General features: G+C 37.8%; 2 protein-coding genes across 13 annotated transcripts; one reads left to right on the forward strand and one right to left on the reverse strand.

The window, feature by feature from the left end:
* The first annotated feature begins 105 nt into the window (after positions 1 to 105).
* Positions 106 to 2,430, forward strand: LOC139989420 (uncharacterized). The gene is made up of 5 exons (XM_072007802.1): positions 106 to 617; positions 923 to 1,226; positions 1,387 to 1,548; positions 1,681 to 2,086; positions 2,189 to 2,430. Exons 1-5 carry the CDS (start codon positions 502 to 504, stop codon positions 2,287 to 2,289), a joined length of 1,089 nt encoding a protein of 362 aa, XP_071863903.1. The 5' UTR covers positions 106 to 501; the 3' UTR covers positions 2,290 to 2,430.
* Positions 2,431 to 2,552: 122 nt separating this feature from the next.
* Positions 2,553 to 24,983, reverse strand: Rbp (RIMS binding protein). 12 transcript variants are annotated; one of them, XM_072007763.1, is made up of 18 exons: positions 23,780 to 24,983; positions 22,314 to 23,536; positions 18,858 to 19,010; positions 17,623 to 17,939; positions 17,299 to 17,473; positions 16,729 to 17,172; positions 16,324 to 16,630; positions 15,654 to 16,240; positions 15,450 to 15,576; positions 14,451 to 14,659; positions 13,811 to 14,215; positions 13,207 to 13,732; positions 12,841 to 13,059; positions 12,549 to 12,754; positions 12,248 to 12,475; positions 11,894 to 12,155; positions 9,905 to 10,158; positions 2,553 to 8,376 (listed from the first exon to the last, which is right to left on the reverse strand). In XM_072007763.1, exons 3-18 carry the CDS (start codon positions 18,999 to 19,001, stop codon positions 7,858 to 7,860), a joined length of 4,929 nt encoding a protein of 1,642 aa, XP_071863864.1. In that variant the 5' UTR covers positions 19,002 to 19,010; positions 22,314 to 23,536; positions 23,780 to 24,983; the 3' UTR covers positions 2,553 to 7,857. The 12 variants fall into 12 exon arrangements, with proteins under 12 accessions (XP_071863864.1, XP_071863863.1, XP_071863862.1 ...); XM_072007762.1 differs by having other exon boundaries at positions 18,858 to 19,111; XM_072007761.1 differs by having other exon boundaries at positions 18,858 to 19,148.
* Positions 24,984 to 25,404: the final 421 nt, after the last annotated feature.

Consider the following 25,404-nt stretch of genomic DNA (forward strand, 5'->3'; position numbering starts at 1 on the left):
TATTATTTGCAGATGGAGGGACGACTTGATGCAAAAAAGAAAAGGAAAAAAGATAGATATGAAAATAATAACAATAATTTGTACATTGGAAAGATAAGTAGAGCCTCTTTTAATATGCTCTTTTTTTATTTTAAATACTGTTTTTTAAGATCTGTTTTAAATAGGTATACATAATTAATTTAAGGTACTTTTGAAACATGCCTTTTTTATTTTAAATTAGTAGCAACTATTTTTATGTAAATGAAATGTATTTTATGTATCTATGCTATACTTTGACGTTTTTCATAGTCATAAACAAGCTTCGAAATTAGCCATATTTTGCCGCGATATTTTCAACGGCAATAAACAATCAATATGTTCGCGGGAGTAATACGAAAATGTGCGCATGTACGGATAGTATTCCTGTTCGATAATAACTGGTTTGTTTCTTCAGCTCCAAACAGTGAACCATAGAAATTTAACGAACAACAATAGGAATTTCTATTGAATAGAAATCAGAAGATGTCGAATAGTAAATGTGTTAAACAGTTACGCAAAAATTATGTTAAAGAACAGCAAGAAATGTCACATTCGGAAAAACTACGATTAATAGATGATGAGTTGAATGCATTTTACAAGTAAATTAATTTTCTTTTATGTATATAGATATAGTTTTTCTTTCTAAAATTTCTATAATATTGGTTCTTATTAATGTTTTTAGCTTCGTTCCAAAGAATGACATATTTTTGTATTGTTCATATGTAAACATATTATTCACATGTTTGTTATTAATCCTCTATTAACTCTTTACATTATCCAATTATTCTTTTACCAGTATTTTATATATTATATTATACATGGTAAAATATTTTTAATATACTAATTATATTGCATTACATGATTTTAATTAATTATCATTATATTTCATATGACTGGTTTGTAGATATTGTCAACAGGCTGGTTTCACAGAAGAGGAAATGGATATTATTTGTCAACCATTGGTGGCTGCAATGCGACGTTCTTGGCTACAGCTTGTTTTCCGTGGAACCCTTGTGCTGATTGTCCTTGGTACTTTAGCTTGTCTAGCAGCCCAACTTGATTTTGTTGGAACACATTTTACTGCAATCAGTCGTCTTTTACTTATCAAAGTTCTTCCAATTTGGAACTGGCAACCCTTGTACTATGAAAATTGTATGATCAATAATCCTTTTTATAATGATTACATGATAACAGAAGAAGACTGCGTGGTACGATTATTAATATTGATTTAGATATTACTTTAAATAATGTTATAAAATGTATTTCACATAGTTTATTTTTCTATAAAAGATTAATTCCGACATACAGAAAGTATTGAAAGTATTTCCAGAAACTAGTCATTAATCTTTTCAAAAATTATATTTGCAGACTTGCGAAGCTCTAGAAACCATTGATCGTTTGTCAGATGTGAGATATCGCAATCTTGTTGATAATTATTTGAGTAGGGATGCGCCTGCAATTATTACAGATGCAATGGACTCTTGGGCAGTTATGAACACAGATTATTTCTGGTTTGATAATATCACTCATGTAAGTACAAAAGAAGATATATTTTATAAAAGTATTGTATTTTTCTTTATTATAAGAAAATAAATACATAATTCTAAGATAAACAATTTCATGTACATTAAACAAAATAAATGATATATATTTTATCTACAGCTTTATTTAGAAAACGAACGCTTAATGGAAACAGTACCTTGTGCTTTAACTTCAAATCTGAGAACTGGTTCGTCCGACTTGGCAGCATTTTTACGTCGGGTACATTCACCTGAAGTAGCTAAATGGTTTGTCCACTGGCAAAATTGTGACATCAATGCGGTGAAGGTGTTGAGAAAATATTATCAACGCCCGTACTTTCTTTCAAGTACTGTCTCACCAGCACATTTTAATTGGGTCCTTATGTCTTCGGATTACAATAGTCCAAGTTATAAAAAGGTCGAACTAGATTCGGGTCTCATAGCTCTAGCTCAACTACGTGGAGCTACGCAACTTCGTTTGACTCCTATAAATCCTTGCAATAGTTCTTGTCCCGAACTAATAGCAGATTTGCATCAGGGCGAGATGCGTAAGTTGAATAATTGGTTGCACAGTTAGACTTTTGTTGGTAGAAAAATTTAAAATAATAAACGTAATAGAACAGACTAAGCACTGATGACATTGATTTTAGTTGTTTTTACTAATTTAATGTGGACTTTGGAATACGCGCCGATGAGAGGACTAGACAACATCGCAATCTTGACTGAAACCGTCTGGGAGGAGGATACATAAACAATAACACTTTTCTCTTTATATTGCGTTAGTCCATGATATTCCGAATCCAAGTATATATCGCTTAATTAAATTATATGTACATGTACTCATTCTGCTACAGTGCATAGTTCACATTAAATAAAGTATTCTCGCTCATCAGATACGTGTATACTTATTTTGTAGGTCGACCATTTTCTACTTTACGATAGCACGTATAAAACCTTTTATTTTACTATTCTATCGGAGGTTGAAGAAAAGGACTTGACGAGGATACCAAAAAGTAACAACAAACAAGATTCGTTTTTTATTAATTAATCGTTTATAATAACATTGTGTTTTTTGCTGATTTTTTTCTTTTGTAGCAGTTTTTCCGATATTTCAGTTGGGCTAACAAGGAATAGATTGTTATGCACCGATTCATAGAAAAAACAAAGCGCAAGATTACTGAATGACAAACGTAGCTGGCGATTCGACATGCTTAATCGATGCGATAATTTGTTATATTAAAAGTTGTATGAGTGTATATAATCGATTTCTTCTTTTGCGCTACGTTCTGTTTATACAATCTTAGGGTATCGATGCAAGAGAAGGAATGACAATAATTGGCGCCTAGCTAATAACACCATCGAAGTATGTTCCTCGGCTCTTCTATTCCCCACTCTGCAACTACTTCTTTTCAACTCATTTTCTTTTCAAACCAGCTGTGCCCTCTCTGATTTTTATTCATTATATCATATGCACCGATATACACACACGCACACGTATGCACATTCTTCCTCTTTTCTTTCTTTATTCTATCTTTCCATAAAGTGTTTTCATGGAACAAAGTTTCACTACGATTCCGAAGAGAGCTTTAATCTCGCATCGAAGATTAACACTCATCGCTAATATCTGTTGGAATATCGTGTATTATTTAACTAACCGTTATCTAAATCGAAATAACGCATGTACATCTATTTTTCTCAGGATGTGGAAAACACTTTTCTGAAAGAGAGGTTTCGGTATGAGATCTAACACCGATTACTTTATTTATTTATTTGTTTTCATCGAATCGAAAGGATTTTCCACGCGCTTCAGACGGTCTTCTCAGCGAAAGAGGATCGACGATCGAACGAACATCATTCCGCGATCGATTTATTTAGGACATACACATACGCATCATCCTCGGCACGGCTTATATTTGCAATTCATATTGTATTAGCTGTCGCGGTATCAAAAGATTGTTTTATACGAATCCATTCAACGACTAAATTTATAACAATGACAATGTACAAGTGAGATACTACACAAAAATGAGCGTAGACAACGAACGAAACGATTTCGTGGTATCTAAGAGAATCCAATTTTCTCTCGTTTATTATATTTCCCCACACTTTTTCATTTAATTTCTTACAGCGTTATTTATGTTTAGTCTGCGCTTGTTTTTTTTCTTTTTTTTTTTTTTCATTTCGTTACGTTTTATTTTTGGTAAATGTTTAAATAAAAAGATTCGACTAAGTATTATCCGTTAGTCCTTAATCATGTTCGACCGTTGCATTGCGTCAGCTTATTGTTCCTGTTGTTGTTAAAATTATTATCTCCTAAGATTTGGTCTGATCACAAAGAGAGAAGAGACAGAACTTAGCTCTCGATTCGTGGGATACTTGAAATGGGTCTTTCCCTCGCGTTATATTCTTTGCTTCCTTTTAATTAACACTACTTGCATATTTTTTTTCTTTTTTACTTTTGGTTTATGATATCTAACACTTAACGATAATAGATGAAGATCTCCCCTTAACTTTCTGTTCCAATATTCTCTTTCGTACATACTCAATGCGGCTATATTTTGCAGTGATTCTGGATTTCTCATACATTCCCGTTTGAATCGCTTTAAACTCGTTTCGCTACGTGACTTATCGCTATGAAACTCAACAATGAAAGATAAGGAAAGAAAAGAAAACCGTCAAAGAGATGGAAGATGAACGTTACAAATTCGCTAAGTAATATTCAGTTAACACATTCACTACCATTTGAACCAAGTTTTTATTTACGGGCTACTGATCGTTTGTCTGTTTTCTTGAAAAAAAAAAAAAAAAAAATCTCGTTTCCCTTTTTATAGATATATAGAACGTTCCGTCAATTTTCTGCCATCGTTGCGAGTTAATTATTGTTTTCGTTTACATCTTCCGACGGATCGGTTGAATTCTCGAATTTGGTAGCTTTCGTCGATCGTTCCTGACACTGGTAGCGAACGTGTTAAGCGTTTGAAGATCTTAAATGTCACGTCAGTCTTTTTTCTTTTTTTTTTTTTTTCTTTTTTCGTTTAATCGCCTGAATCAACATTTCACATTAGATATGTTCACAGCAAAGATTCATAGGAATTCTGACATCAATCGCGAGTTTACTCCGAGATCGCGCAAGGGGTTCTATCGGACAAAGATGAAGGAAAACGAGTTTGTTTCTCGCTCGATCCATTGGAATCCGCTAAATCAACAGTTAATCGTTGAATATTCAAGAATATCAATAAATTACACGACGACGGCATTCTAATAACAGTTTGACACTATCCTGGTAAAATTATTATTTACGTAACGCTACATTTCCTTCCAATGGATCAAACGACGTCATCGGTAAACGCGTTTCAAAGAACAGCATCGAAAGCGTATTTATCCGTTCGACTGGATTTTTTGATTCAGATAAACCTTTTCAGTTTTCGACGTTCGCGAGAATACAGGTCGAACGAGATCGACAAAGTTGATTTTGCAATTTCGTGGCGTTAAATCGGACACGGAAATCGAGCAAGCATTACACATTACACATTTCGCGGCTTTTGGTCGATGACGATACGACGATGGCTGGAACCGCGATCGTTGGAACGTTGCTTAATCATAATCACAATCTACAGTTTCCAAATGCGTATTGTAAATATTAAGAAAAATACTTTTATTCGTCTGACTTTTCCATTGTGCCGCGAACGAAGCAAAAAGAAACACTTTTACGGAACTAAGGGAAACGAATCTACACTTGAATAGCCGAATTTGGTCTCTCGAGGAAATGTCGTTTGGTCCATAGTCATAGTATACACAGTTCCTGTAACTCTTGCTCGTTAAACGTTATGCGATTCATCGTGATCGACATTGCAAAAACAAGAATCACGAACCAATTATATAATTACGAGTCTGATGGTAACTACTACACGCGGGGGTGGCTCAAACACGTGGTCCAGCAGATAGTTCATCGCGATTTAATTGATTAACTCAATAGTTGATCTTTCGGATGAAAGATAAGAACGAAATATCGCGGTAATCGGAAATTAGGATTTGGGAAAATGTAAGTCGATTTTTCGCATTCGAATTTGTTACTCGGACGAATCTAAAGAAGAAAGTTTTCGTAAAGAATGGAACTGAAACTCGAAGCTTGATACTTCGTGAATAAAACGAAGCTTAATTGGGCCGCGCGTCTGACACCCTGATAATTAATTCCTAGATCGTACATCTTTCACCGCTTATTACCGCATCTGTCGACACTCGATTAACATGAACGGACGAGAGGCAACTATCGGTTCCAAACAGATATACCCGCGATATTTAATAACAATTATGACCAATTTCGTTTATGATTCTCAAGGTATGATACCGGCAAAAATGACATTTTTGTAATTTGTCACGTTTCCTTCGCCTTGCTAAGGTTTCTTTATGTATATTTATATTTATATATATTTATATCACGGCGAAAGAAAAAGAACAATCGAAGGTAAGGATACTTTGTACAAAATACGATACAAGTAGCGATGTAACAACACTTTGCAATAGTTAAATATAATATGTATATGTATGTGTATATATATTTGTATGCATACATACCTTTACGTAGATATATCAATAATCAATACATATATACGTATACGTATGTACGCATATCTGTATATGCATATGTATATATTTATATCTCATTACCGTAATATACGTATGCTATGATCTCTCATATTATCCCCCTCCTCATTCCCCCAAATATATTCTTTTGTCGATCGAATTCACATACTCCATCCCCCTCGGAGCGATATTAATTAATTAATTAATTTATTTATTTGTTTTATTTATATATTTATATATTTATATGTTTATGACGTAGTTCAGTTTGATCCATGAGTCGTCCTATTATAAATCTTCCGGTCGATTATTACATTAACACGTATTTCTTGATGTCGTCTGACCTCTGTCTTGTAAAATGGTTTATTTATTTCGTAGTCGTGCTCGCGACCATGACAAGGAGCAACTATCCAGTTTACGAATGTCCTTTACGAATGATCCGCTTGCATCGCGTTAATCTACTTGGCTATTGTTATAATAACGCGCTTACTTCCTTTCTTTCGTCTGTTTCTGTTAATGGTTTAACGTAAAGTTTGGTTGTACACCTTAAGACAGGAAAATGAAACATCGGGCGAAGAAAGACTGAAATAGCAAGGAAAATCAAATGACAGAGAATAAAAACAACGATCTTTCCTGTGCTTATGTCACGTTTCGATGTTTGAATTTCTGGAATGTCCGTCAGTCGTTCGTCAAACTGTAAGTAAGAGCTTCTTCTAACGCGAGATTTAAATAACAGCCTAAATTCCTCAACTACGAAATAAAGTAAATAGTTCTATCTTTCCCTTTGTTTTTAACAAATTTGTCAACTTCGTGCAATCTCGTTTCAGTCCACTTACTGCTTTTTCATATATATATATATATGTATACATAAAATATTATTGATCTAACTAATACCTAATATAATAAGAAGAATTAATTCATTGGAATAATCGATGAATGATTCTTTTTTAATAATGATCTGATTATGTACTGTCGTTCCGATTGCTTCTATCCCTGTAATTTGTTCGGAAGTGCTCCGTTGTGGTCAAAAATTTCAGCATTCCAATTAACGCTAAAACCGGCTACGTGACATCTAGACAAACGATACTATCGTATACAAGGAGGAAGTAGTAGTAAGGAAAAAACATAACGAGGAGAAGATGAAGGATCGGAAGAAGAAGAGGAATAAAATAGAAAAAATCGAACCAAGATTGTTCGTTATTTTCAGGACTCTGCGCTTCTGTTCCAAAGAACAAGAGTCGTTAATTATATGCGATTTCAGATTGATTACACTCTCGGTCGATGTTAGCGAGAGATATTAGAAAAACGCAAGCAAACATTCCTCTTTTCTTCTCATCTTGCTAATACAGGAAGTTGAATCAACGAGAAAGATACATTATAAATAACTCGATCTTCTCGTGGGCGATCAGAGCTTTTCGATCGAACGATCCAGCAATGGTTGCGAAAAATAATAACAGTCGTTATAGTAGCAGCAACAGCAGCAGCAGCAGCAATGGCAGCACACATTTACATTTGTATTCGTTCAGGGATATTCGCGAAGACCTGAGCGGACGAGACGCGTTCGTACGTTCCTGCCTGCGCGTCTCGCTTACTCTCCGCGAACGTTTCTCCGTGTAATACTGATTTACAAACAGACCTCCCGACCCCTCGAGCTTTCAGCGTGAACCCACCCGATGGATAACGCGATGGGACAGAAATGGAGAAGAAGCGGAGCTGGCGACACGAGCAGGGTAATAACTCACTTGCCTAGTCCGAACTTCATGAAAATCAGTTCTTTCCCTTTCGACAGGATATCGCCGCCAGCGCTCGCACCGGCCATCTCCGTGAATTTTTGCATCAGATTCGGCCCTGTACTCTGCTGCTGTTGCTGCTGTTGTTGCTGTTGTTGGCCTTGAGTAGTATTCGGTTGCGCCTTCGCTTGAGGCGTCGGTAACACCGTTGGTATTCCTCTCATCGGCTTACTCGTGCCCTGATTGCCTTGCATAGAGGAACCTTGGTTCTGTTGCGAATACGGCTGATTCGGTTGCTGCTGTTGCTGCTGCTGAGGCTGTTGCTGCTGGAATTGTTGGCCTTGGGGACCGAATCCTGCACCCTGCTGTTGATAACCTTGATTCTGTGGTTGATAGTTTTGGTTCTGCGGATTCTGTTGTTGCTGTTGGTACGGTTGATTCTGTTGCTGATAATCTTGCTGACCAAGGCCCTGCATACCTCCTGGCACATTACTACCACGATTGATCGCGCCTCCCCTCCCCTTCCCCTAGAAATTGAAGCGACATAAATTAATTAAATAAACTACAAAGATGTTCGCTTGTATCTTCGTTCTCTATAGACTTGTTCGTATAGGTTTTCAAACAATCTGCAGCAGCAAGTTTAATTTCGTTTCGTTTAATTGTAGTATTCGTTTCGAGTGCTTGGTACCCTGAAAAGTTCAAACAAATTTTTATTCTACAGAAACAGATTCCTTCATGATGCCGCTGAACTTCCATCTAATCGAACATTAATTATTTATCGTTTCGTTACACATTACAATGATGTCTCGCTTTTTCCCTACTATATCGCAGCTATCTTACGATGTTCTATGACAAGTAATGCATTTGTACTAATATGCTGATTTATCGTTACCTAGATGAGGGGGCGATAATGTGAAAAGGTATTTTAACATATGCTTATTAGGACGTAATATTCGAAAGAAAATTAAGTGGTTCGTTTCGCTTTATAAACTAACTAATTTATAATGTCGTTATTTTCGATTGGTGTGACGATACGTTGACCTGTATGGCGATCAAACTTTACGCAACTGTTAGAAAATGGAAAAATATACTAAATATGGTAGAATCGTACAGAACAGGAGCTGAGATGAAAAATGACAAAAGTAGAAAAAGGAAGAGAGGAATAGCTGAACACCAGGAAAATATAGTGTTTTCAATTACTAAAAAAGCATGATTACTGCGTATTCGTGCAACTTACGTATCGGCTATTATACATGCTTAATGCTTAGACGGCTATTAATTAGAAGCATTTAATGACAAGCTGTACATACCACGGTTCTTTTACCGCAAGTACTGTTAATAAAGTGTATTAGAAATTTCCTTTGTTAATATTTATTCGAAAGTGTTAGTAGTAAAATTGAAATATCGTACTTTTTAGATACAAGTCTATCAGATGCAATTCCATGCCAAATAGATGTTAGATACGAATAGCTCGTGTCTTTGAATGCTGCTTTCTTAATGAAAATTTTACAATTTCTTCTCTCGTATAATTGTAAAATTTCTCAATGTATTACTGTTAGAAGCAATTGCTATTTCAACACTGTACGAAATCGATCAGCATACGATAATAATTGTACGAAGTAATTTCCATCAACGTCTTGTATAAATACACTAGGTAAATTTTACGTGTCCTTCTAACAATATATCATATCACAAATATCGAATATTCGTGTCGAAAAATATTCAATATCAGTTAATATTGTTGATTCGTCGATCGTTTAGAACTTCCAAAAACATACCTGAGTCACTGAAAATATTTTTCAATCCTTAAATTGTCAAAGCCATCGGACTCGATTATCATTCTTTGGGTATCCTTCCATAAATGAAAGAGGAACGATAACAAAAAAGAAAAAAAAACTTAAAGAAGTATCTAACTAGAAACTAAAGCGTGACGATGAATTCGGAGAAACTAACGAAAGAAATATAGTTGAACAGTTGTACAAGTTTTGCAGCGAGAAGGTAGAAAGCACGCAGAGAAGCAAAAGTGAAAACTTCTGGATAGAGCAGTGGACTCACCTGCTGTTGAAGGTGGGGTGGTACGGGGCCTTGCTGATGGGCACCCATAGGTGTGGGCCCATGTTGATTGGACGTGGTTACAGTCGTGTAGCTGTGGTGATTCGCTTGTTGGTACGCTAGATGCGGTGGATTGTTTTGTTGATGTTGGAGTTGATGTTGTTGGTTGTTCATTAGTGATGGTGGTTGTTGTTGTTGTTGTTGTTGTCTAGAGTCTAAGTGACAGACAGGGACAGACACAGGCACAATGCAGGCATCTAGCAACAGAGAAGAGAACAAGACCGTGTTGTCATTCATGGCGCATTTATCCTTTCTAGATGGACATTTAGACGCGCTGTCGAGTATGCCAAGTAATAATTTCTTCGTTCTAATGAAATTATACTTTTTTTTTTCCCTTCTATGTTCCTATTTCTCGTTTCTACTCTTTTAATATCAGACCTTTTTACATTTTTTATCTCAACTTTCGGTATCTCTTTACTTTTTTAAATGTTTTACTTCCAACATCTTAAAAAGTAAAGTTCTGGATTACTCGGCAAAACCTGGACTTGCGCATATAGTTAAATTTTTCTCGCGACTTTATTCTTTATGCTTCAAGACACGAAATTTGATAGAAAACATCGTATTAATAACTCGAAATGAGTCATCAGAAAGAGTAAATTGCTTCAATGTCTAAATGGCCAGCATGACAACACGACACGAACGACAATCATGTGACACGACGACCATCGACCAGTTCAGGCACACAGAAACATAGTATGTCATTATATAGAATACACGCAATATAGTTATATACATATATATACATATATACATATATATTTTCTTACACACATGCATATGTATATATATGTATATGTATATGTATACAGTGTAAATATAACACGTATATATATATGTTATATAGAGGAAAAAGATAGGCACGTAAAAAAGTAACAGAGCCGAAAAGTGCTCGAAAGAAAAAGTACGAATATAATACATACGTAGATACAAATACATATGTATGCATTTGTATCTAATAGAAAACACTGAAAGCAGCTTAGTGTTTTATTGTATATATATATTCATATATATACAATATATTAGATAGATAAGATAGATAGCTAAATAGATAGATAGGTAGAGATATAGAAAATCGTTTTGCATATGGCAATACACGTGTTCCTAAAAAAATTTGCAAATACAAAATAGCTTTCACACATTGCGCGGGCACATTAATCTCGTTATCGGACGTTCATATTGTGATAATTTCGAACGAATTCCTAGAAACTTGCTATCAGAATGCTATTTTAAAATAATCTCCTGAGAAGAAACGCACCGGGTGACTTACTCGAATGCCTTATCGAAATAGTTGACACGTTGCTTTACCCTCTATTGCAATCTCTCAGTAATTTTGCAAGATAGGTACGCCCCTAAAAATGTAAGCTCTGCATCGATTAACGACGATCGGGCCTTGCTAGATGGCTCAATTATAAACTTGTGTAACCCTTCTGCCTGTCGTCTGGCACATCTAGTTTCGTGTCTTGTGTTGCTTGCTGTTTGTATTTTTTATTTATTTATTTATTTATTTTTTTTATTTTTTATTCACACTGACGTCCAGTTGTTTTCCAGCTTTCTCTTTTTCTTTCTTCTTTTCTTCCATTTTAAAAGCAACTATTATCGTACGCATCATCGTTTGGCAATTCAAGCAGATTAACTCATGTCGGTCGAATACATGGCGCCAGTGTGAATTTATTTTCAACCCCTCGAGCCAGTGTTTTTTATCTTCGTAGAAATCATTCTCAGTCTCGATCTTGATTATCACTGCGTTCGGTTTTCTGCTGCTTGCTTATTCTGTCATTTCAAATTTAGCTTTATTTCGCTTCGCAAAGTTGAAGAATAATGGTAAAAGTTCCAGCTCTACTTTGTGTACTTGGCTTGAGGAGCTATTTGTACCATAATTCGCGGCATCGTAGTGAATAAAAGATCGAATGGCAATTAATTTCAAGTTTTTACCTTTGCCTCGTCGATGACCAGTAGGAGGGGGTTCTCGAGGCGGAGGAGGCGGTCCTCTTACTCCGGGTCCTTGACTTTGACCAGGAGGTCTTCTGTTTCCTGGAGGAAGTTGTCCTTGCGACGGCTGATCAGGCGCTTCAGTGAGGAAATTGCTCGGTACTAGGCCACGCACACCATTTAATTCACCCATATAAAATCCATCATCGTCCAAATCACCATAGACATAAATTTCATTTCCAGTTTGAAATGCCAGTTCCACTTGCTATGGAATCGAAATATGTTAAAGTGTGTAAGTATAAATTTAGCTTATATACGTTCCTATATAGAAGAAATTTTGCTTGTTAGAGAACTTACGGAATCAACATTGGGAGATAATTCGTGAGGGTCATAATCGTATAGTGCTATCATTTTCTTTACAGGCATGCTAGCGTAGATATCTCCCCATCTTCCTCTCCTTCCTGACTGTCCCTGTCCTGGCTGGTTCGGATCTTTAATTTCTTCAACCATGTTGTAAGGAACGTATCCTCGTCTACCATGACATTCTCCCCAATAAAATCCATCCGCGTCTTTTTCACCGTACACCTATCAAATTAATTTACAAGTTAACATTTCGTGAATTACGTGACAAACAATCAAAAAATCTATTGATAAAAACCTTAATCGTGTCGCCTTCAGAGAATGGCAATTCTTCTTCGCATGCGTCTGGATTGGGTGACATTCTTTTCGGGTCATAATCGAATAGAGCAACAAACCAGCGTGTTCTCTTGTTCATTTGTTGTGCACTGCTCGATGGATGACTGGCACCACCTTGAGCTTGCATTCCCCGTCCACGGTAACTAGAAGTCCTACCTCTCTGACTTCCTGTGAGAGTAAATCAATGCAAAATAAAGTTAACATGTAACACATTGTTAGTAGATCAATATGATTAAGCGTAACTGTATTCGAACCTTGTGTCGAGTGTTCATAGTAAGAATCTTGAGGTCTACCAGCAGGACCACCCATTCTCCCGGGTCGATGTGTCCCAGGAAGTCCTTGCTGTCCCATTTGTGATCCGTATCGATGTTGGCTGCCATGATGCAATGGCATTCCTCTACCTCTGCGTGACGGATCATCTTCCTCGCTGTAATTCGCTTCGCTTGCCGAATCTTTGGTAATCTCTGGAACTCCTAAGCGACAGTAGGCAATACGTGCAAAATTTCAAAAATTTCAATCGATCGTTTTGAATAAATAGTATTTCGTTGTGATATCTAAAATATTTTGAAAAAAATTACTAAGGACATGGAAACTGATTTGATTTATCTAAGGACTCTTACCCATCTGGGACATGCTCTGTCCAGGATAAATTTCTTTATCGGATAAATTTTCGTCAGTCTCGATGATAACTTGGCCGTGAGAGTCAACCCTAGTATTGCCGTGTCGCCTTATGTGAGATGGTACAGGAGTCGATGGATATCTCTGACCTACAACTCCCATACGATGTCTATTCGGGTCGTCCACTTGCCCGGTGCCAGAAGGCTGAGGTTGTCCTTGATCTTGCATGTGCGTAGATCCATGTTGCAAATGAGTCGCGGTCCCGCCACGAAGAACGCTACAAGGAATGGCAGTAGCACAGCTATCGCCCGATTGACTTTCCCTGCTTTTTGTCCTAACTGTGATGTGCTTTGGGTTCAAGCCCATAAGCTTATGTATGTCCACCAGAGCGTGGTCACCAGTGGGGCTGTCTACGTCGGTGACCTTTTTTCCATCGGCATACACCGCGTAACCGGTGACGGCCGAACCGTTTAGGGCAACAGGCTGCCAGGTCACTAGCAAAGTGCCGTCCTGCGGTCCAGCCTCCACCTATCGTAAATATCATACGATCATTCATTAAATATCATAACAATTATGACAACGGAATACATTGGAACAATTATTAACCTGGATATCGACCGGAGGATCAGGTAATCCTTTGGGCAACGTTTTGAAATGGACGTGACATGCTAAATTGTTTGCCGCTTGAGTGTTTTGGTCCTCGAAGTGCGTCGCTCTCAGGTTCTTCGCTTTAACGGTCACCCTATAGATTGTCGAGGGTGCTAAACCAGTAATTGTGTGTCTGTAAACACCAGGCTTCACCGTCCTAACTTCGACGTTATTCACGCAAACCACGTGTTGATGATTACTATTGCTCGGCATCCACGATATGACAGCACTGGTGGCGGTTACGTTCGACGCCTTGACAGCAGTTGGACCCAAGGCTACATCCTTACCGATCACCATTGTGCAAGCGGCATCACGAGACGTTCTTCGTGAATGCGTCACTGATCGCACGCTTATCCTGTGTGGCTACATTAACAATCAAATGAAGTCGAATAACTTGACAAGCTCCTACGTTTGCTTATATACATCGCTATGCAAAAATTCTCGCGAATCCTCGTGAAATTCAACCGTACCAATTGACAAGAGATACTTTGAACTCTATTATAAAAGTGGTTGATCTTTGGTTTATGTAGAATTTAATAATACTGAAATTTTGCAAAGTGCACACTATTCTACTTAAGAAAAGTTTATCCTTACGAACCCTGGTGGAATCAACCCCCTCAACCAATGCTCTGGTCCTCTCAGTTGCTTTCACAGTAACCTTCAACACTCCATCCACGTAGACGTGATAGGACTCCAACTGATGAGTATTTTCTGGTGCCGTCCAACCAATTAAGACGCTCTTGTTCAATTGCCGCTCGAGTGTAAGGTGCTGCGGCGCCGGAACTAGGTCCGAAAACAGGTAGACTTCTTCAGGAAAAAAAGACAAGACAAGCCTAGCTGTAGCTAAAAATCTTTCACTATCTAATTCTCTAAGCCAACCTAAGACCATCCAATACTCAACACAGTGCAAGATTCCGTTTATGTTGATCACCAATCATTTACCTCCGCTCTCAAACAGAAAAAACCATTCTTTAACTGCTACAACAATTAAATAACATGCATTTATCCTACTTTCAAAGAAGACCGTTAAATAACAAAAATTAGTTAAATATGGAGAAAATTGGTATTCTACACATACGTAATTAAGCTTTCCTTATCTTGAGGAACAAGCGTAATTAAAAGATATGTATTGTTGTGAATATACATATACCTTGTTGAATCAAAGAGAGTGTTAGTGTTATGAGAAGGAACATATTACGTATTTCAAAGAGCTGTCTGATGAAGGTATGTTGGAACAAGAAAGCGCAATACTATAGCGTCGTCATAAGTTTGACACTGATCAACATATTAATTTTCAAATTAAAAGTCGCTAACTATACATTAGAAATAATTTTCTAATGATATATTCACGCAAGCATAAGGATTTTTCAGCTTCTCTAATATTTAATACTTTGAATTCGTTAAGAAACATCAGTCTAATATCTATTACTTAAATTCAATCACAACACAACTATGCACACCAATATTCCTCAAAGAGGATCACATATCCATAAGTTTCACGCTATTTCTAGTTGCAGTTACACATGTACACCTAGTTCATCACGATCTACATGCTTCATAATGAAGGATCCAATAGATAATACGAAAACGTACTAACCTGGTGGCTCTTGTTCGTCTTCTTCCGCTATATTATCAAGCTCCGCGTAAGCAGAGAGTTCAGCTTGTCGATTTCGATTTCCTTCTTCTAAAGCCGCTAACTCCAGATCAATATCCTGGAGATAACACTAAAAGACAAACAAAAATCTCAATTAGCAATGCCTCGTAAGGGAAATATACGTAACATTTGTCGTAATAATCTTACATTGCTCACTTGGGGAATATTAGTCGAAGCAGAATCATCAACGTCCCTGAGGCCAAGAACGGCTTGATGAAATTCTAATAGGTCATCGCCGATTAATTTTTGGACGAAATTAGCTGGAACGAGACCACGTCTACCGTCAAGAGTTTCTGCATCGAGAAAACCATCTTCGTCCGGTTGTCCCCAAACAAGAAGATAATCGCCTCCCTGAACAGGCAACTCCGCTTCTGGATTTTCGTTTGGCGAGTGCTGAAACGGCTCGTATGTAAAACGAGCAATATAGACGTAACATCTGCCTTTGCCGGGTATATCCAGCATGTCCACTTGACCCTCTGTTACAATATTGTCATTGGTCAGTCGATCCAATGGATTAGGAAGTATACTACTGGGTATCTTTGGCATCTGTCTTGAACCAAGGAAATGATGACCCGTCGTAGCAGGCGCTGTCGGCGAACTGGCGCGTAAACTTTGCTGAATCTGCTGTATGATAGCTTGCTGTTGAAGTTGATTGACTTGAGACTGAGCAGAAAGTTGCTGCATCGCTTGAAGAGGATCGCTTATCGCTTGTAATAAGCCTGTCGATGTGGTTCCTATAAAAGAAGGAAAGAAATACTTTTGTATAAAGAAAGGAGAAATTTTTTTAATGGGAAATCTTTGAGGCTCTGATCCATACCTGAGCTTACGCCTGACGTGCCAAAAGCATTGGTCCCGACGGTGGAATAGGTCGATCCGCTAGTGACGAAACTGCTCGGTACGCTCGAAAAGGAAAGAGCGGTTTGAGGTACACTGGTAAGTGCACCCAAAGTAGAGTGAAAGGAGGATGTCGAATAGGGTGGCAACGAGGATAACGTAGTTTGTGGGATACTTGTCTGTGGAACGGAAAAGTTGTGATGCGGTAGTTGAGTACTAAAGCTACTCGCCCCTGTACTATAGGTTCCGTTTGGATGCGACGAAATGGACAAACTTGGATATGTCGTTGCCTACACATACAGATCAATGTTAATTCATGAATTAAAATTTACGATTATACTTAAAACATAATTTTAAATACCATAGAATCGGATGAATTCGTTCGTACCTGCTGACTTCCATTCAATTGAAAACTTTGGGCGGTCTGTGTGGGCTGGGAGTAATGAGGTAATATGCTTTGGCTCGATGACGTCAGGTACGTTGTAGAGGCCGAATGTTGTGGCTGTTGTTGTTGTTGCTGCTGGAGCGGCTGCTGATAGGTTTGCGTATGCGGATAACTCTCCTGATACTGATTACTCGTATAATGGGTGTGCGTTTGTTGCTTCTGCTGTGCCTGCAGAACACTTTGAGAATGAGAGCTCTGTAACTCGGTATGTGTCGGTTGCGGTTGTTGATACTGTTGCATCTTTTGTTGAAAAACAGGTTGCGATTGACTAGTGGAGAGCGACGGTGCTGGTGGAATTGCTTCGCTGTAGTGATACGGCGGTCCATTCGGAGTCAGTGGTGGACAGCCTGGCATCATTGGCGTTAAGGGCATAGGTGAACCTGCATACTGTTCCAAATTCTCGATCGATGCGTTTTCATTTTATAAGAAACAAAGACAAAGAGATCAAGCAAGAAAGAGAGATAAAGAGAAATAGCTTCACAGCGAAATAAAAACGAATGATTATTTACATACGTGGCTCATCTGTGTTGGCATTCCTAGGTTCAAAGCATGTGGAGGTGGATGCTGATGTTGACAGAGATTAGGAAGGTTTTCCGAACTAGATCGCAAAATACCCTGTGTAACTGAGGGTTGTTGCGTAGTAACGGATCCTCGAGTATGATCCAAATCGTGTATCATTCTACTAGCACTATGTTGATAAAAATTAGATAAGATTAATCAATAACCGAATGACATTACGAAAAAGCGATGGAAAGGTATCGATCGTTCAGAAGTGAAATATTAAAGCGTGTTTCAAGACAGCAAGGTTAGTAAAGAATATAATATCAAGAAACGCACCTATTATCTTGTTCTATCTTTGCTATTATTCTGTCAATTTCAGAACCAGTCGGAGGCCAAGTAGTCGGGACCGTCGAGTGACCCACCATAGGTCCTCTGCTTCGTGCACGTCTCAGGCTTGTTAATTCCAAGGACAATTCTTCGTGCCTGACCATCTGTAACTCCGTCTTCTTTTCAAGTTCCCTTATCTTTGATTGCAATGCTTCAACCGATTCCGGGCCTTGATATCGTCCTGCTATCTTTTCGTGTAGCTGATTCTGTGCTTCTGCATGTTGGCGCTCCAGATCCGCTTTTCGAGCTTCCGTTTCACGCATTTGCTAGAAACACCATATCGGTATGATTAAGAATAATTAACTTCCTCGAAACAGATTATTTTCTTTAGCACCAAATGAAACTCAAAACAACAAGGCAAATATAAAATTCTTAATCTGAACGAGTTCGTAAGCTAAATGGCAAATGAAAGATGTTCATCAGCGGTTAGAGAATACATCGATGTCCGTCTGTGCCACTTTGTCGCAACAGTGATCAGTTATGAAAAATCTGACCGTCAAGTTACGCTTAATATTTATGGTTGAAGGTAGATAATCACCTTTAATAACCTGGAGGGACGCTTGATTGAAAGACACGATGCACAACGAGAATCATCCGCGCGATATTAATAACGAAAAGAGCCTTTGTATTCTGAATGCCTGGAAGGCAGGTACAATCGAACTTACTCGACGCAAACTTGTTTGCTCGTTCTAGCGAGGAATATCTAATGTTAAAAAACGATCGAACCGAAGAAGAAATAAGGAGAGTGGCGAGAATTGTTAAAACCTTATTGCGGGTTATCTTTTTAATTAAAACGGATTTTTTTCCTTCAAAATTTGCTTAGGACATCAGTATTTATCGGCTGACGAACACCTCGTTGATACGCTTCTGTCGACCCTCGAAACCGATCGTAATCACGTGATACTTATTACAGCGTATGATTATTACGTGCCCATTATTTTTATACGTAATACTTGATTATGTTTCGATCTTCACACTAGACGAAACGTTCTTTTTTTCATAAATAGATTATCGATAAATTTCAAGATAACGTAATTTAGTTCGAGTTGTGGCTATAGCTAAGCGTTGCAAACGAAAGAAAATTCATAAAAATCGAGAAAAATCAAAAGTGATATACGAAGAGCGTCCCGAACAAAAGTAGGGAGGAATAAAAATTAAAAAATTTAAAAGTTGACAACACTTACCTCGAGGATGGATTCAAGAACTGCGTCCTGCATGATGGTGGTTTTCGTGGAGGTGGTAATCCCGACAGCAGATCCGGTATCCTGCAGCTGCGGAGCCTGAGGTGCCGTGGAAGCGCCACCTCCAACACCACAGCACTGCAACATCCCTGAAGTCTGAAACCCTCGCCCGTCTTTATCACGGCCAGTCCCTATCGATCTACCGTGTATCTAGGAGCTATCTTAATTAATTGGCGGCTTTTGCGGGGCCTGCCAGGCTGCACACGACGATCCCACGATTAGGCGTACAATTCTCTGGATGCGAAAAGGAATTCTTTTTTCATCGTGTTCCCACGATACCCTTAGACCCCGAGTGTAAATCGACTGAAAATAGTCGGTTACTCTCCTCGCATGTATAATCATGAAAAAAGATACTTTTCGCATTCAACCCTCTGTATATAGCGACAACAATGATCACATCGTACTCTATTATTTTTCTTTCCTTCTACCATTATTCTACGGTAATTTCTCTTTTTCGTTAAAGGTCCGATTAATCAGCAATATATTACGAGCTGATATATAGAGGATTAAACGGAAATCAACATGCCACATTCGCCGCGTTCGGTACACGAATAACGATAACGTCGCAACGATTTCCGTGATAATGACACGTGGAAGGTGCGCGTGAAACCCAATTGTCGCCTCATTCGTACAGCTTTAAAAACGATCGACGCGTGTAAACTGCAGTTGCGCGAGCTCAATTACAAATTACTGATAGCACTGCCTTTAAATGGGAGAAATTCAATCAACGGGATTACTGGCAACAGGTTCTTCGGAATGTTTCGATCGAAATATACCCGATATGATCAAAAGTTGCCCTTTGTTTCGTTTATTTTACGCTCGAGCCGAATAACGCGGAAAACATCGTTGATATTTATATCAAATTTATCGATACGTTGATTATTATACTCGCGCGATAGCCTGTCGCATGTCGCATTTACGTGAACGTGAAATTTTTCAAGAAAAACATTTCTTCGAGGTAGAAATCGCGTGAATCAAATCTCATCAGCCGACGAGTTATTTTCGACATGAAACCACTCGAGGGATAAAAAACTATACTCGTGCATGCCTATGCAATTATCGTATTCCCAGTTGTAACGGAACTTGATTCTCTGAACACGACTACTAATGAATTTTGTCACGCTCGGATATTTGCCTTTTGCTATTTTTGATTTTTATAATTCTACGATTCACCGCACAATGTGTTCACCTTTTTCGCTTAAAATTACTGAAATATCGAACGATCAACAATTTGTTGCATTCGAAACTACTACGTTTAAGTAATCTAATAGGTTTCTTTCTTACATCATTGTCGGGAAATATGTACGTTGGACGGAGCTTAAATTTTGCTGACAGGATAACTAAGTATTATCGTTAACTAAAAGGAAAACCACTAATAGTACGATGAATAATTCCAAATAGCTCGTTAAAATGGAAAATAAAACGTAAAAAGATCGAACGTTCAGTCGTAAATTAAAGGAGAATTAAAATCATTTATCGTTACGGTTGAACAAAAACGGAATAACGAACACAGTGTGCGGCGATACACTTGATCGCTATAATCTCTTTTCGTATCATTTACACCTTGCAATATGTTCAATTTTAACCAAAGCGTATACGATTTGCGTTATCTTTTAAATCAATAACCGAATAAAATCAACCGTATATTCGTCTTTGGTTGTGCAACCAAGAACATGTGCCGTTAAAGAAAGAAGTGTCTAAACGTGGTTCTATTCCTCGAGCTACAAAATAATCTGCGTTAATTTTTAAAACAGTTTATCCTCGACGATAAAAACCAACTTTTACTTGGATAATTATTTGCTCAATTTCATCGGTTCTTTCTTTTCATAATTTCATTAATTCTTTTCACGCTCGAACGATCCGATCACGGTCAGACAGGACACTTTAATCCAGCAAAGAATTTTCGGCGCAAGTAGTAAGACGTACGATATAGCGGCCGACATCTAGTTACAACGAATTCAAGAACGTCCCTGCTGCTTTATTTTACGACTTTTGCCATGTAACACTACGCGATACGCGTATCACGGCGATTTAATTAAATATATTTAAAAAAATACAAAGGACCAGCAGAATATCAAAAATATCTAAACGCCATAAACGAACGAACGTTATTTTATGAAAACGCTTGATCCAAGGAGAAATATGTTTCAGCCTGCTCATGATACGCAAGTCCAATAGAAACGATAAGGGTAAAGCGCAGAAGTTACGCAAAAAAAAGTAAGAAAACTAAATTTATCGTATAAGAGAAGTGGAATATATAAAATGTAACGCGTTAAAGAATGAATATGAAAGCTACCTTAGATCAACCTGAGGACGTGTAGAAAAAGAAGCAGTTGAAATATGCGAAGACCGAAAGAAACAGGGTAGAAAGAAACGGATGGACACCGATACACATAATACGGTAACACATCGAAAGAGCGAACCAATGGCTTGTTCTTTCAAAGGAAAGACACTTGTTTTAAGCTTCTTGAGACACGATAAAAAATTCAGAAAGGAAACAAATGAAAGTGACCTCTCGACATTTGGTTGATGGAAAAGGAAAGGTTGAGGGTGGTAGTTAAATACAGGAAAGAAGGAAGGAGAGATTCAGAATGAGTTTCTGTCTATGAGCACGGGTCGAGTGGCACGGCACTGCTTATTGATCTCACTACCAATGGTACGTAGTATACATATACACCCGGTGCGCACGGGACACCACTGCACGACGATACGTAAAGCATCCACTATCACTATGAACTGCCTACTGCTATCACCACGAGTAGCAGCGACGTCGACACAACTAGCGGAGCCCTTCGATACGTTTCTTCGCGATACCAATCATACAGATGAAAATCGTGCCACCATCGCCGTCTCCATTTCCTCACTGACACTGTTCTTACGTTACTCCCCTCACTAGGTCGTTTTCCCCGTTTCTTTACTCTGATTTTGTTACGATATTTCTTTTTCTGAATGTTGCAACGATACCGTGAAAAAATGTTCTACCTTGCGTTCTCGGGTAATTCGTATAAGATTCGAGCGTGAATTCTTTTTTTCAGTCACATTTATAAGACCTCGAAGAAACGTTCCGCTTTGACACTTTTATAGTTGCACACGAGCACTTATGTACCACGGTAACAAATATCTCTCCGTTTCTTTCAATCAGAAATATATACTCTTTCATTCTACCCTCTCTCTCTCTCTCTCTCTCTCTCTCTCTCTCTCTTTATCTCTCTCTCTCATACACACACATACACACACACTCCCTTACTCTCCTTCTCTCCTTATTTTTCAATCAAAGCTAACGAACTTCTCTTTCCTTTTTTTTTTCTTTCTATTCAAGAATTCAATCTTACACAATCTATCGTATTGGTTTGTTCACGATGTTGGTTTCGTTTCTTTCACGGGATGCACGACACTTACGATGACCGAGTCGAAGGGATTGTGGCAGGCCAGGGCTGCTGCTGCTGATGAGCGAACTTCACGGGACTCACGAGCTTTTTCACTCGGCTATCATCCCGTACAAGCCCCAAGATCTGCTCGGCCGTGGAAGGCAGGCGGCAGGGCTGCTGGAAATCGGGGGAGGAGGTATATTCGCTCGTCCACCGGAGGAAAGGGGAAACAAGTGGGGGTAGACACGGTTCTGGCGGGAGTACAGTTACTTAGAGGGGATAGAGGACCGGGAAAAAGAGAGAAAGAGCGAGAGAGGTGGTAGCGAGGGGTGCTGTCGCTGGAAAAGCAGCCAGGGGTAGGAACTCCCGTCACCACCAGATATGGGTCACTTTACGATCGATACCGATATAGAACCCCTTCGCAGCTAGGGATCACGAGCGATCGCTTACGTCATCCCTACCCCGATATAGCACCCTAACCTACTGTTCCTTTCATCATCTTTCATCATCTTTCTCAATCTTCTAGAAAGCAGTTTCCTTCGAAGACATTGATGTAACATAGCATCGATGGTCGTCTAAATATCATCAAACAGAATGCAATTTAGGAAAATGTAATCTTAATCGAGAGAAATCAAACATGGCCGTAAAGTCGTCATACGACTCAACTCGGAAACGTGTGATACACCCTGGAAGTCTAGTGACTTTACAGAATGGTTTGTCTCGTAGCTACATGAGGGTGTAGCTTTCACAAAAGACCAATCAATACGCGCGAGACAATCCACCGATCTTTCCCTCTCCTTTTACTCCAACTATCCTTCTTTATCTTTCTTCTTCTCTACGTTTTACACCCCTTCCTTTCCTCGTCGCTTCTTCCCCTTTTGACTTTCCCCTCCACTATTTTACTCTCTCTCTCTCTCTCTCTCTCTCTCTCTCTCTCTCTCTCTCTTTTCATCCATTTACCCAGTCTGCTTACATCCATCTACACTCCGCCTTTCTGAATCTATGTTCTCTCTTCATTCGTCATTCTATGTTACTTGCCTTTCATTTCGTTTTATTTTTCAATGGTATAAGCATCATCTAATACGAATGAAACCAGACGAAGAAACTAGACTATTCTTAACATCAGAGAATTGCCAAGATTCATGAGAATTTTGCAAGCCAATAATTACTGAGATTTGTTGCCTTCTATTTCTTTCCATTCTTGAAATCCAATACGATACTTCCAACAGTTATAGGACCGTGAAAGAATTCTTCCTGAAAGCCATTGTATGTATATAAGTTACATAGTAATCATATTAACCTTATTAAATTCACATTATATATTTTATAGAACATTATTAATCATATTATTATACGTTCGCAATCTATAGAAATCACACGTAAAATTATGTAATAAATTACTATATGCAAAACACAAGTGAAAGAAGTTATATTAGTATTTATATTTAAATATCGAATAGCTATCTTACTACATCAAGAAGTTGCAATTTGACTTACGTAGTTAATGTTCAATAGAAAAAAGTGTAGGGGCAAGAACCGCGTGATAGGCACGGCCCTGACAAAAGCGCAGGCGTCCGTGCGATTGAGTGACGTCACGAGTCTAAGGTACGGGGCGTTATACGCTTATCAATGAACGTACGACGCCTACGGCGGATACCTGTTTTCTAGTGACTAACACCCTCCCTTACCCGCTCTTCCTTCTGCACCCCATACGTTCAGTTCTTCGTTTGGCTACGCCTTTGTGGCCTACCAAATGCCGACTCTTTCTACTTCTCTTTATAGACATTCACCATGACGACGTCAAATCACTGTATTTCGTCAGATTCCACTCTTCTGTGACGGATATACAGAGACAAGTCTTCTTCATTGAGTAATTTGACCTCAAATCGATCGCATACTGCTATTTTATTTCAATTAGACGAGGTTGAATTTGTATCTGAGACAAAACTTATATATGTTGTTTGAGATCTTTTGTAAATGTTTCACTGTTTTTATTGGGAATTCATATAATGATCTGCAATTAATTATAATTTATTGATATTAGGATAATAATCAATATCACTCAATAATACCCACCTAAACCACATTTCTTAAATATGATTGTTTTGCTGTTTAAAAAAGTTTACAGAGAAAATAATATTTTAAGCAGTCGATCACTACATATCTGCATATTTTGACATTAATGTTATCGCGCATCTCACAAGTGCATTTTACAAATGTGGGACGATTCTCTGTTTCTTTGGCAGCAGAACTGGAACATTTATATAGATCAATATTTTTTCTCTTTTTTAGTCTGATTCTACGGAATGATAGTTATATCAATACACGAGCTTCTACGATTAATCGTATATAACCGAATGTATTATTATGAATAAGTACTATAATAGTGGAAATATTCTCTTTTATATTGTACTAATAACTTTCTTTATAGATATTATTTGGCATTTTTTATTGCAATGGAAATTTTCATAATTATGTATTTCTTTATGGACGTGTAGATATGTAGTTATCAATTAACATTTCAGTGTATGCCCCATTGGTTTTGTCGATTTTTCTATACTCTCCTTTTCATTCTAATTTATTCTGCCCTTCCTTCATTCCTCTTCCTTCCTCATGTTTTAGCGTTTATCTCTTTTCATGTATTAGCACAATTTGTAAGGCTGTCAATAACACTATGCTTAATACGATAGAACTCGATATCTGTATCTATGATTTTTACGACTAAAGTTATTTTATTCATTTTAGTCAACATCAGAAACCTATGAGAGAGTTGATACGATTCTAATAGTTCTTTTTAAATTTTACCGGAAACTTTAGATTAACATTTCGTATAAGTGTAATTCACATTAAACAATCGAAATTCTATTATTACAAATAAATAATTGTATGATACACAACTTTATATTATATTTACTTTTATGTCCTTTCATACAAGTTAATTAAAACTGTTCGATTAATATCATAAGTATTATTAAATCATACCTTTTGGTACCAAAATAAATAGGGGTTAACAGACAATTGAAATATCATTTGTATTAAAAGTGCAAATTAAATCATTCACTAACAAATATGTAATACGTATTAAGATGAAAGAGCAGATTCTACATTCTATCTTTTTGTAT

This window comes from Bombus fervidus, chromosome 7 (genome assembly GCF_041682495.2).
Source record: "Bombus fervidus isolate BK054 chromosome 7, iyBomFerv1, whole genome shotgun sequence".
In the NCBI taxonomy this organism is placed as follows: domain Eukaryota; kingdom Metazoa; phylum Arthropoda; class Insecta; order Hymenoptera; family Apidae; genus Bombus; species Bombus fervidus.